Source organism: Podarcis cretensis (assembly GCF_951804945.1).
Source record: "Podarcis cretensis genome assembly, chromosome: 2".
Classification (NCBI taxonomy): domain Eukaryota; kingdom Metazoa; phylum Chordata; class Lepidosauria; order Squamata; family Lacertidae; genus Podarcis; species Podarcis cretensis.
In genome coordinates, this window is record NC_137171.1 from 35,892,079 (window position 1) to 35,905,663 (window position 13,585).

The following is a 13,585-nucleotide window of genomic DNA, read 5'->3' on the forward strand; positions in this document are numbered from 1 at the left end:
AATTGAAATTAGCACTCTTATTTTTGTTGAGAATGTAAATATGACTCTAGCTACTATGTATTTAGCAAGCATCAGTATGAGCTATTCCCTATGCAAAACTACAAAGTTAAGTCTTCCATACTCTCTACAGATAAGGGACCTTGGCTCACTGTCTTCCTCTGATTTGCATAAGAACAATTAGCCATATTTACCTCCAGACACACCAAGTGCTTCTGGGTATTAAATCAGTGCTACTGGAGAACAGAGTACTTAGCATCCTAATTAGGCCTTGATGGATTCTATTGGAAACCAACTGCTTTTGTTCTAGGTTTATTTCTCCCGATTAGGCACTTTTGAACCAAGTGGGACAGCATGGCGGTTACTAATGAAGGCATCACATTCAAGGTAGAGGCAGTGATCAAGCCGAGAGAGGAGAAACAGGCTGTTACTTCTAAGCTTACACAGCTGTCCTCAAAACATTATCTCCTTGCAAGCATTCGGGAAGTCAGTAACCCAGTGGTTCTTGTATTGGGGGTGGACGGTGGACTTGGAGACATCTAGGTTACTTGTAGCATAGTGGTGAGGGAACTTTAGGTCCTTTCCCCATGAAGAGACATATTTTCAACATAAATAATTCTGTTAGTGCAATGGCTTCAAAGACTTTTATTAAAAGTCACTCCACAGCAGAAAGCCGCCCCCAACTTTGCTCAGGACCAAACTATCAGCTTTGTTCCTATTATGAAGCAAAAATGTGTCTAAACATCATGATGGCATCTCTCCCAAGTCGATAAATTAGTGATCCATTTAAGAAGTCCCAAGGAATCACTGAGCATGCCCCCTTGTAATTTCTTTGCATTAAAAACTATCCTTGAATACTGCAAGATTTTGTCTGGAATGATGTAGAGATATTGGGGCGGGTGGGTGGGGGAGCAACAGCGTAAAAGGGTTGAAATCCTTATATTGAGAAGACAAGCTCTCCTCAAGTTCAGTTACACTTTGGTGGGGCTCTATCATTTACATCCATGAATATAACACTTTCGTAGCACATATTCTCCCAGCTCATGATACCTGCTCCATGAGACTTTTCTCTTTTTTCAGGAGGGAGGGGCAAGGTCTTAACTCATTCAATGTATGGGATTAAAATAGGCATGTAGTACAGAGATACCCTTCCATTAGAGCCATGGAACACTAACTAGAAGCTAAACATTGGCTGGGGGGGGGGTGGAGTGAACATGATTTTTTCAAGCAGCAGCACAGAAAATGGAACAGTTGCTTCTTTGCCCATCATTCAAGACAGATAAGAGACAAAATAAGGGATGATTACATTCCGACAAAAGAAACCAAGAGCGACAATTTTGACAGAGACATTAGAATGTCACGTGAAGAGCTGCCCTTGAAAGCTGAATAGTTTTGGGAAATAAAACTGAGTGATTCAGTATCTGCCAAATAATTATATAGCACAATTATCTGTCATTATGTTTAAAGATTTGCTTCTCTGCAGGTCTACTTCAAACACACACTGTTAGTTGGGATTGATCATTTTCCAGGTTTCTAGTTGATCACCAACTGAGAAAGCTAGCAGACCGAGCACATCCAGCATGTCAGAAATACGTGTTTCATTCAGTTTGGCATTATAGGTGCTGTAGGCAAATGGGTAGCACACATGACAAAATTATTTAAGGATGTTAATTAGCCTCGTGTGGTCCACTGAATTGTCCCTACACTTCACACAACTGTAGCAACCCACTGGTTTGGAAATATCAGAGGCAGTCAGACAAGGATGACTTCACTGCATCTACTGCCTTACACACCAGATAAAGTGGTATGTCTCAGACAAAACAGCAGTTTTAGTCTCAGGGTTGGAAAAACAAAAACATCATTGGCGGTAAGTGATATATTGCTCTCAGTAAATTAACATTTGCTTCCATCTTACTGAGAGGTAAAATGTCTGATAGTCTAGTCAATGTATATGTACACATGGACAGTGGACCTGGCTTTAATTTAAAAATCTGACCCCAAACCTCCTCAGCTTCTCTCTTAGCACAGTCAGCTTTCAGGAAGAACTCCAGGGCATTGTAACTATGCCCCTCCATAGGCAAATATCCCCTTGAAAAAACCCAAGCACAGACTTTGCTAGCACTAGTAATAGGTCTGCAATGGCATCTTAGCACATAGATGTTTAGTTAAGGTCTGTCAAGCTGCAGAAGAGACACACAGAACACACACTTTACCTGGGATGAGGACTGTCATTCACATAAGGATTATAAAAACAAAAACAAAGACATAGAACAATTATAACATGCTATTGTAATGCCTCATAACTCAAATCTCAGACTGTTCTACAAATCTCCTACTTGTCTATTATTTCTATAGATTGGGAGAACATTTATAATTCTTAGTTTCATCCAGTAAAATTATTATCTTTTTCCCCCAGACACACTTCACAATGCTTTGAATTGATCTGGATAAACAGAAGATGAAGCTGGTATAAAATACGTACCTCCTTAAACATTGTTTTCTCTTCCAGATAGTTATCATTTTTAATCAATGAAACAGCTACACTCTACACTTGTATGTAAATCATGGGCGTAGTCAGGATTTTTGTTAGGGTGCCAAGACTTTGTTGGGGGGGGCAGCACCAACATGACTGGTCAGTTAATTAAGTATTTCTATTGTTTTATTTGATCTAGGCGGGCAGCTGCCCCCCTTGCCACCCCACCTAAGCTATGCCCATGATGTAAAAGCCAACAGCCTAGAGCAGTCAAATAGCAAGAAAATCTTAGCACTCAGGAGATTTAAAATAACTCTTGGTGTGAGAATCTTTTAAATACTTACAGCAACTGTTATAATCAAGGAACCCTTAAAATTAAGCCCTTTGTTCCACACAGTACTTGCTGTGGGTGAAAGTTCAGCAAAGGGATTTTTTATTTTGCAATTTTATAGAGGCTCCACATGACCAACAGTGGGCAGTGGGGAGTTCCATGAAGGAAATCACTCTAGCATCTACACTTGAGCAATATGTGCATGAATGTTTGGCAAAAAAGCAATTTTCTATAGCTAGCACAGTCTGTGACAATGGAGGAATTATAACAGACTCTAGCTTTTTCATACTAATAACAACAGCAGAGCCCATCTGCCCCCAATGAGACCTGGGCACTCTTGCTGAGACTGATGGTTCAAGGAACACAGTACAAAAACCTTCTGTCTAGATTCACAGATCTTCCGTCTAGATTCATAGAGTGTGTTAAAATGCTTGCTGTATCTGCAAGCATGTCTACTGGGGCCAGTGAAATATGATGGGCATCTCAAAGTCTTGGAAGTGGCCCAGGGAATGGTGGGTCCTCCATACATCACTTTCCTTATAACCATTTCATTAAAAAAAGAAAGAAAAGAACACAATGCAGCTTTTATTTAAGGGGCTCTTCACAGCAACCTGGAAATTTATGTAGGCATCCAACCAAAATGGAAACATCTAGAAAATACCTAATGAAAAACCAAACATCACAAGACAAAGAGAACTCCATCAGATGAACAGACTGATTAAAAAGCAAGACTATTAAGACTGGAGCTTCCAGTTGTTACACTGGCATGTAACACTTCGGACTAACCTGGTCTTTTGATGGGCTTTTTAGTTGGTGTGTCCTTCCTCTTGTTCTGAATGGCAGGGGAATATGGAACCCCCGAGGAAGAGCTATTTTTCCGGAAATGCTCCTTCAGTCCTTTGATGGAACGATCCAACTGGCTGGAACGGATCTGATAGTAAACATTCATGAAGTCTAGGAAGAAATATACACACACTTAGTAGTGTACATCAGCAGTTAGTTTTTTTTTTGTTCCAAACCACATTTGATATTATCAAAGCTATCGTGACGGGAGGGAATCAAACAATAATTTTGTTTAAAATTTGACAGCATTTCTTGCTTAATGGAAAAACGAACGTCAATCTTCAAACAATATAATCCATAAATTTGAATTATAAATTTTATATTCCGTGTTCAGATAAAACTTGCTTATTTTGTATTAATTGAAATAAACTTGGATTTTAAAAGAAACCTCATCAGTACATCAAAATGCATGTCTGGTGCATCTTAAGCTTTATTCATATGAATGTGTGGCTTAGCCAGTAGATACTAAGTTAGTAAAAAATCCTGCTGAAAAAAGAAAAACAAAGCAAACTTGTTTGAAAATTGCATTAGTTGTTGATAGAAATATTTTAACACCAATATGTTAAAAAAACAACAACATATTACTACTACAGTAAAATCAGACCACTTCTACTAGTTAAAAGGTAAAGGGACCCCTGACCATTAGGTCCAGTCGCGGGCGACTCTGGGGTTGTGGCGCTCATCTCGCTTTACTGGCTGAGGGAGCCGGCGTACAGCTTCCGGGTCATGTGGCCAGCATGACTAAGCCGCTTCTGGCGAACCAGAGCAGCGCACGGAAACACCGTTTACCTTCCCGCTGGAGTGGTACCTATTTATCTACTTGCACTTTGACATGCTTTCGAACTGCTAGGTGGGCAGGAGCAGGGACCGAGCAACTGGAGCTCACCCTGTCGCAGGGATTCGAACCGCCAATCTTCTGATTGGCAAGCCCTAGGCTCAGTGGTTTAGACCATAGTTACTTTGTAAAAAAGCTATAGAATTCTTTTCAGTGCACATGAAAGTAGTTTTGTATTCTACATCACTCCCAGATGCTTTCTAAATCTAAGCTTCCTACACTTACTACGGTTGTGTTCTAATTCTCGCCCTACAGTGCTCTCCCTAGAGGCTATGCTGGTGTAAGACCCCGTTCTGTGCTCCCTCTTTAGGCTTCCTCTCTGGGCTCCTGCAGACAGATGCTCCTCCTCAAACAGCCAGTTAAATCCTGCACCACAAGAAAAACCATGTCATACAACTGATGCCCACAGGGCTTAGTTCAGGCTACAAGAGAGCTTCATAGATTAGGGTTGTAGTAACTAATAGTCAGAGTATACATCCTATACGCATAGTACTATAATAATAGATTACTGTAATAATCACAAAGAGCAATTAGAGTTTCACAGTAGGAATTTCAGAATAGTAGCTGACGGTTAATTTTTATAGAAGCAGGAACACCTTAGAAGTAAACTGACCTTTCTGAATTTGTGTAGGCAATAGACTACTACCCTTTCTCATTCTTTCATTCTCAATATAATGATGATGATGATAATAATAATAATAATAATAATAATAATAATAATAATAATATATCAAACAGGGTCATTATAAGGATTACAACAAGATTGTGTAGAATAGATGAAGCATAATGAACTCCAGAACACTTTTTAATGCTTAGCATTGTTTTTAAAAGCTGGCACACAAAATGTTCCACCTGGAGTTTTATGCAGGGCAGAGGATATGTTTTCATTTTCTATTCCATATTAGCCTGCATCTACTGGCAATATCATCACAAAAATAACCATCCTCTGCTCAGAAGGCATACAAAAAACAGACACCCAGGGGATTTTGAAGGTTGTGGACTAGTGAAGTGGAAAAAAAAATCAATGAGCCTATTCCAGGCTCAGTTCACAAGTGCACACAGTAGAATTATAACTACAGATGAAAAACAACAGATGAGACCCAGGGCAGGAGTGTCCAGCTGTGCATCTTTGCCTACTACACACAAACTTTTTAAAAAATGCACCTTTGCTGCATAAGCCATAACTGATCTTAGTATTAGGTTGACAAGTTTTATAATACATGCAAATTTAGTCACTTTAAAATAAGGGCTTTGAAGATTTGTGCCACACAGTGGTATTGATTTGAATGTCCTGGTAAGCCAAGGTTCATGGTTTACTTCCACTTCGCTCATGAGCAGGAGCCATGATCCTTGGGCTTTGCATTATGCTCAAACAAACCACACCATACATTTAAAGAACATTTATACCACTCTGACAGTCATGGTTTCCCCCACAGAATCCTGGGAGTTGCATGGATTATGCAAAGCTAACAGGATCAGTTGGGGAAACAAATATTAGAATATGTTCATGTATCATAAATGAGGTGACAACAACTAATTCAAATATTATAGAAGAATGTAACCTCAACCACTGCTGATGTCTTAAAATGCACGAAATGCAGTAAGGCTGTCCAAACTATTCAGATCAATTTCATACAATAAACTCAAGAAGAGAAGAAAATGAATTCAGCAAGACCAAACTTTAACCCACATTGAAAGCTTAGCAAGATAAGGAGGTCTTAGCTGACTGCCTGAAGCTTAAAAGAAAGAAAAAGAAAGACAACTAATCACTTCACGACTTACCTTGGTTCCTCCCATACTCCACCAGCCAACCAGAAATACGGACAATGTCCTGCAGAACACTCTCAGGGAGGTGTTCTAATGTCACATCTTCCTGCAATTCCATTTCATCATCCAAAGTGATGAGATCCAGGATAAGGATTGGTGGAACTGGTTTAGAGTGTCGTGCCATAAGGCTACGAAATTCAGACTCCAGAGACTCCTTCCCCTTCTCGAACAACAATTTCTGGTTGGAATAACATATATGAAAAAGATTAGCTGTAAGAACTATTGGTTTTAAGGTGGTAAAACAGCACTGTTCGGCTTCTGCACAGTGCATTTGCACCCAAATATGTCTGTTTTCCTTTCAGAAGACACACCTGCAGGACTACCAGATAGCTCTTTCACCTCCTAAGCTAGAGATTTGGCATAAGAACTTTTTCAAAAAAAGTTTGCTGGATCAGGCCAATGGCCAATGGCCAATGGCCCATCTTAGCCCAGGATCCTGTTCTCACAATGGCCACAATGCCTGAATTCCCCACTTCTGATTCCCAGCAGTACTATACAGTATTTCCCCCCACTTTAAAATCATCTGCTCAAAATCCATTTTTAATATTTGGCATAAATCGCTCTGTAAAGGAGAAGGGAAATACCAAGTGAACACCATTTTCTATTTTATAAGTTCCTGTATCAAAACATTTTTGTGCATGTTTCTTTTTTAAACACAGGGTTTAAACACAGACAATTTGGGGCTTCTGCAGAGGCTGCTTCTCTGAGAAAAGCTCAAAAACAAAATGTAGGTGTGCTCATATGTCATTCTGGATAACTATCTTCAGAGAGATTATGATGTGTTGATATTTGCTTCCAAATGGAGCAAAGCCTAAATGGAAAAAGCAAGGAGAGCTCTGAAGAGAGATGAATGTGTAGTCAGTAGTCCCGTGTGCAACTGCTTTACATACCACTCTATTAAGCTCTGGGCTGTCAGGATTGTTGTCTTGGAAATACTCCACAGCCTTCTGAATTTTAGCCATGCAGGCCAAATACTCCTCCAATCTTCCTGTAGGGCTGCAATTAAAAATACATCTGGTTCAACAACAAAGCTACATGAAGAGGCAACTGCTTACCATAAAATCCCTATGAAGCTGGCTTACCATTTTCTCCCAGATAATAATAATAATAATAATAATAATAATAATAATATCCTGTAATTTTTCTTCCCAACAGGAAAGTCTGCCATCACTGATGGAATTAAAGTATGTAAGTTACAAGGATAGCTGGCATACATTACAGCCCAAATAAACAACCTTTTAACCTATGATTTGTCATTAGGTGCCAGGTCACCAGCTTCAGTAGAACAGTTTTCTTTGAGACATTGGCCTAGACAAGTGGTAGGGATAATTTTAGGCAAAGGGTAAATAACTGCCTCTATCTGAAGTCCTCAATGGGGGAAAAACCAGGCTATCACTTCACTATACTCCACCAAAATCCATCTGATGTTTAATGCTCTACAGTGGAACGGACACCCTTGGAAGGTGGTGGACTCTCCCTCACTGGAGGTTTTTAAGCAGAGGTTGGATGGTTATCTGCCACGGATGCTTTAGCTGAGATTCCTGCAATGCAAGGGTTTGGGCTTGATGCCCCTTAGGGTCCCTTCCAACTCTATGGTTCTGTGATGAAATCTACAATAATAAATGCATACATAAAACAGCAGAGTGCTTTAATAATAATAATAATAATAATAAATTTTATTTATATCCCGCCCTCCCCAGTTAGCAGGGTGGCTAACAACAATAAAACAGTACAAAAGTACAGCACAAACAACACTCTAAAATCATTCATTATAAAATTAATTTGTATCAAGCCACTGGCAACCATTGGGCCAGAGCTCCGTGAAGATTGCCAAGGGAAGGAGTCAGGCTGTGCCCTGGCCAAAGGCCTGGTGGAACAGCTCTGTCTTGCAGGCCCTGCGGAAAGATGTCAAGTCCCGCAGGGCCCTAGTCTCTTGTGACAGAGTGTTCCACCAGATTGGAGCCACAGCCAAAAAAGCCCTGGCTCTAGTTGAGGCCAGCCTAACTTCTCTGTGGCCTGGGACCTTCAAGATGTTTTTATTTGAAGACCGTAAGTTTATCTGTGGGGCATACCAGGAGAGGCGGTCCCGTAGGTACGAGGGTCCTAGGCCATATAGGGCTTTAAAGGTTAAAACCAGCACCTTAAACCTGATCCTGTACTCCACCGGGAGCCAGTGCAGCTGGTATAGCACCGGGTGAATGTGATCTCGCAGTGAAGACCACGTAAGGAGTCTCGCTGCAGCATTCTGCACCCGCTGGAGTTTCTGGGTCAGTCTCAAGGGCAGCCCCACGTAGAGCGAGTTACAATAATCCAGTCTGGAGGTGACTGTCGCGTGGATCACAGTGGCTAGGTCAGGGCGAGAGAGGTAAGGAGCCAACTGCTTAGCTTGGCGGAGATGGAAAAATGCCGCCTTTGTTATAGCTGCAATCTGCGCCTTCATGGAAAGGGAGGTGTCAAAGATTACACCCAAACTCTTAACGGACGGTGCTGGCACTAATTGCGCCGCCGCAAGAGATGGGAGTTGCCCCCCCCCCCATCCCATATCGTCCCGTCCCAGGCACACGACCCCTGCCTTCGAAGGATTTAGCTTCAACCCACGTAACCCACGTAACCAACCAGCCACAGCTTCCAAACATCTGGTCAGTGTGTCTGGGGCCGAGTCAGGATGGCCATCCATCAACAGATAGAGTTGGGTGTCATCGGCATACTGATGGCAACCCAGCCCAAAACTCCGGACAAGCTGGGCGAGGGGGCGCATAAAGATGTTGAAAAGCATCGGGGAGAGTATCGCACCCTGAGGTACTCCACACACCAAGGAGTGGCACAATGACAATTCCCCCCCCCCCTCTGTCCCCGACCAGAGAGAAACGAGCGCAGCCATTGAAGGACTGTGCCTTGGATCTAAAAGAATCAGCAGCCCCGACCTGCCTCGATCCAGCTGTCTACGAAGATCATCTGTTAGGGCAACCAGAGCCGTCTCGGTCCCATGACCAGCGCGGAAGCCGGACTGGAATGGATCCAGAGCCGATGTTTCATCCAGAAACCCACCAAGCTGTTCAGCAACCGCTCTCTCAATCACCTTACCCAGGAACGGAAGATTCGAAACCGGGCGGTAATTGGATAGATCTAAAGGATCTAATGATGTTTTCTATAAGAGCGGGCGCACCACTGCCTCCTTCAGTTCCCCTGGGAATGTCCCCATGCCAAGGGACAAATTGATGATATCCCTCAGGAGGGCCCGCACCTCGTCTGGACACGCTCTAATCAGCCAAGACGGGCACGGGTCGAGAGAACAGGTGGTGGGCTTTCCAGCTCGGAGGAGTCTGTCCACATCGGCTGGGGATATCCGGTCGAAGTGGTCCAATACTGGACCCGAGGACAGTCGAGGGGCCTCCAGTTCCTTTATTGTATCCAAATTGGGAGGGAGGTCATGGCGGAGCAACAAGACCTTCTCCACAAAAAAGCTCGCAAATGCCTCACAGCTGTGTGTCAAATTGTTATTTAAATTTGGCTGTCCCTCAAGGGACGTTAAAGACCTGATTATACTAAATAATTGCACCGGGCGAGAGCTAGCGGATGCAATGGAGGCCGAGAAGTAAGACTTCTTAGCAGCCTTCACCGCCATCTCGTAGGTTTTCATAAAAGCCCTATAAGATGTTATTGAGGCTCTGTCACAGGCACCCCGCCAAACTCGCTCTAGCCGTCTGAGGTCCCACTTCATTTTCCGGAGATCCTCGGTAAACCAGGGAGCCCGGTTTCTGCGGGGTCGCAGAGGGCGCTTAGGTGCGATCTCATCGATGGCTGCCAGGAGCTGGATATTCCAGCCCTCAACAAGCTCAGTCAATGAGTCGCCAGGGGGAGCAAGGTCCTGCAAGGCTTGGCGGAATCTCTCAGGGTCCATCAGCCTCTGCGGGCGAGCCCAAATTGGCTCACCACCTAAGCAGGGTGGGGGTGGAAAGTCAATCCTGGCTTTCAGAGCGTAGTGATCAGACCATGGCACCTTCATCGAAGGAGACATGATCACATCTATACCTACGCCGAAGATCAAATCCAGCGTGTGGCCTGCTTGATGTGTGGGGCCCGAAACAAACTGGGAGAGCCCTAGTGTCGCCATGGAAGACACCAGGTCCAGAGCCTGTGAGGAGGGACTGGCATCAGCATGGATGTTGAAGTCCCCCAATACCAGTAGGTTAGGGAACTCCAAGGCCCAGCCGGCCACCGCCTCCAATAGGCCTGACAGGGTGGCTGCTGGTGCGCTAGGTGGCTGGTACACCAGCCAGACAGCCAAGCTCTCCTCAGAGCCCCACACTAGGCCAACACATTCAATGCCGGGGATCGATGGCGATGGTAGAGCCCTGAAAGGACAATCTTCCCGGATTAATAATACCACCCCTCCCCCCCGGCCCACAGTCGGTGGAGGACAGAGAAACCCAGGGGCGCCATCTCTCGTAAGGTAACTGTTGCCCCTTCGTGCACCCAGGTCTCCGTCACACAAGCCAGGTCGACCCCCTGCGAGGTAAAGAAATCTTTAAAAATGATCAGAATTTATATTGGACCAGAAAGGTGATATTTAACAGTTGTGCCTTGAATTTTCATCCCCTGAAACCCCTGAAAGGGGTGTGCTCTGATGTACCTCCTCAGAGATATTATTCTAAAACCAATGGGACAACTGGGGAAAGCCTGCTCATAACCACTGTCAGGTTTATTTTCCTAATAAAAGAGGATCCCATGTTTCTTATAACTTAAAATGCCTATCTCCAGTTACCTTCTGTAATTCAACCACCATTCTTAAAATTAATTAGATTATTCAAGGTGGTAAAAGACAGGTGAAGAGACTGACACTGAAAAAAAGAACAGACCTCACAAAGATATTGAGGGTCCTGAAACTCAACTCACCCTTCCCTTATAATTTTCTCTGTGTCTTTTGCTACATGGTAATAACTTATAACGTGATCCAAACAGAACAATGTCTTCTCAACGTTCTCCTGCAGGCGCTGAAGATTCTCAGTCTGCTTATGTACAGGGATTATTGAATTCTCCAGCTTCATCAGACGGCTTTCAAAAGATGAGAGAATGGAAACCTAAAAAACAAAACCAGAGATATCTCATGGGGTCCATTTCCTTCAACAATAACCACCTGCATTGCTGTATTTTAGTTTGGAGTTCCATCAAGTGAAACACAACATAAACTGAGATTTACACTGCAATCTTTATGCACTTACCTGGGAGTTGAGTTCCATTTAACTCAATGCAGCTTATTTCTCAGTTAACATGTATTAGGACTGCAATGTAAGGCACATTTACTCGGGAATAAGATCCATTGAATTCAGTAGGACTTACTTCCCAGTACATACACACATAGGATTGCCCTATAATATATTTATGCTCCACTTTAAAATAAAATGCATGTTATGCAAACTTACCATGTTTTTTGTGAGCTGGTCACTTTTTTCTAAACTATCTCTAATGAAAGATAATGTTTCTTCTTCCTGTCATTGCAAGAGAGGAGGAAAGACACAACCCATTACTCTGGCTCTTGAACTACTTTTCTAGATGCTTAGCAGACTTGGAAAATGGTAACAGGGTGTTGCTTTTATATGTTTTAATGTAAATTTTTCAAGATTTGGGTATGAATTTAAACAAAATTTTAAAAAGCAGCTTTAACCAATATACCTTTTCATGATATTTTAAAGTATTTCCAATTTGGCACAACGCTCTCTGAACCACAGAGCTTTAGAGAAACACTCTCTTGTCAAGGGTGCTGGGGAAGGCTGTACTCCTGGATCTTGGGACTACCTCTAAACATTTTGGAGCACGTTCGTGCAACACGAAAATGCTGGCTTGTCAACCTTCTTAGCCTTAATACCGTTTTCTGATTTTTACATCTTTGTAGTATTCTTGGACTTTAAATGTCTGCAATAATTTGGTGCTGCTGCAAACTCGGTTGCACTCGTTTTTGTCTGGTTTTCTGCTGCATCAGTTCCTTAGTGTTGCAATCCTGTCTTGCCTTTTTTTATTATTATTGGAAGCCACCCAGTTATTGGGACAACGTGTAAAGGACACAAAGAAACAAAACAGCCAGGCTTATTTGTGCCGCTAAGCACATAAAACAATTAACAGGGGAAGATTTTCCTTTCATTTAGAGAACCAAGAAAATAGTTGTATTTCAGGGTGTCACACAGGCAGTTTACAGGGGAAGTACAGTAAACAAATGGCAATCTTACCATGTAGTGGGCTTTCCCTCCCACCTCCCTACCCCCCACTTGGTTTTAGGGAATCACTCACAACCCAGTCCTGTATTTACTTGGAAGGAAGCCTCCCTGAGCTCAGTGGAACTGAGTCCCAGGTTAAGGGCAGGGGTTTGGGCCTGTGGTCTCTGAGGGAGGCAGTGAACCACGCAGGGGGAACCGAAAGCTGGAGGCGGGAGACTTTAAACGGGGGGGGGGGAGCAGAGCAGGGCCCGAAGCCTCAGCCCAACGAGGGCGAGGCTGAGAGGACGATGCTGGGGGGGGGGGATGCACAGTGAGGTGCCGCCCACCTGCTTCAGCTTCTCTTCTATTTCCCTCCTCCGGGCGGACGCCTCCTCCGTCGGAATCATCCTGACACCAAGGCGCTTCTCCCCCCTCAGCAACTCCGCAGGCAAAGGCCGCTTCAATAGCTATAGCTCTCTGTCAACACTACCCGCTTTCACTTCCGCCTCATTCCCCGCCCTCTCCCGGCATGGGACGGCCGCCATCTTGAGAGTGGCGGGCGATAGGCTGCCACCTGACAGGAACAGAACGGAGCCCCGCCCCGCGAGCGCGTGCGGGGGGTGGGGTGGGGGGGAACGCGCGGAACTTTGGAGAGATGAAATGAGTTCTGAGAGCTTGGTGCGGTAGTGCGCGTGCGCGGAAGGGGGCTGGGCTTGGAATGCTGAGAACCGAGGACCCTGCCAGGCCGCCTCCATGTTAAAAGAGGCAACTAATGCCGCCCAGAGACGGCAGTCAGTGGCAATCTGTTTGGGGTCCAAACAGGTGGAGCTAGTTGTACCTAAGTCGCTTCACACCACAGAGAAAAGCAAGCTTGGTTTAGTTACCTGGTCATATTCGTTTAATTATTCAGCCGACTGCATTAGGTTAAGAATAGCCTTAACTGGGTAACTGGATACCCTTTTCTCATATGCCTGCCTTATATACAGATTTGTCTATATTCTGCCTAGTTCTCAAATGGCTTTGGTTGAATGTAAAAAAATAATAATAATTCTGACCCAAATTGCAAAGCTCTTTGCAAACTTCAAAGT

At 43.8% G+C, this 13,585-nt stretch overlaps 1 protein-coding gene across 17 annotated transcripts in view; it reads right to left on the reverse strand.

Annotated features, from left to right (window-relative positions):
• Window positions 1-13,087, reverse strand: part of EXOC7 (exocyst complex component 7) — a 35,925-nt gene extending 22,838 nt beyond the window's left edge. For 3 of the 17 annotated variants that reach the window (XM_079966019.1, XM_079966017.1, XM_079966016.1), the window contains exons 1-8: window positions 12,845-13,086; window positions 11,730-11,795; window positions 11,203-11,387; window positions 7,197-7,302; window positions 6,262-6,484; window positions 4,705-4,845; window positions 3,588-3,755; window positions 2,211-2,222 (exon numbers count right to left, since the gene is read on the reverse strand). In XM_079966019.1, coding sequence (XP_079822145.1) covers window positions 2,211-2,222; window positions 3,588-3,755; window positions 4,705-4,845; window positions 6,262-6,484; window positions 7,197-7,302; window positions 11,203-11,387; window positions 11,730-11,795; window positions 12,845-12,904 — 961 coding nt within the window. In that variant the 5' untranslated portion in view covers window positions 12,905-13,086. Of the gene's footprint in view, window positions 1-2,210; window positions 2,223-3,587; window positions 3,756-4,704; window positions 4,846-6,261; window positions 6,485-7,196; window positions 7,303-11,202; window positions 11,388-11,729; window positions 11,796-12,844 lie in introns of all 17 variants that reach the window. The other 14 variants (XM_079966020.1, XM_079966018.1, XM_079966015.1 and 11 more) reach the window with 8 other exon arrangements.
• Between the last annotated feature and the right edge of the window lie 498 nt (window positions 13,088-13,585).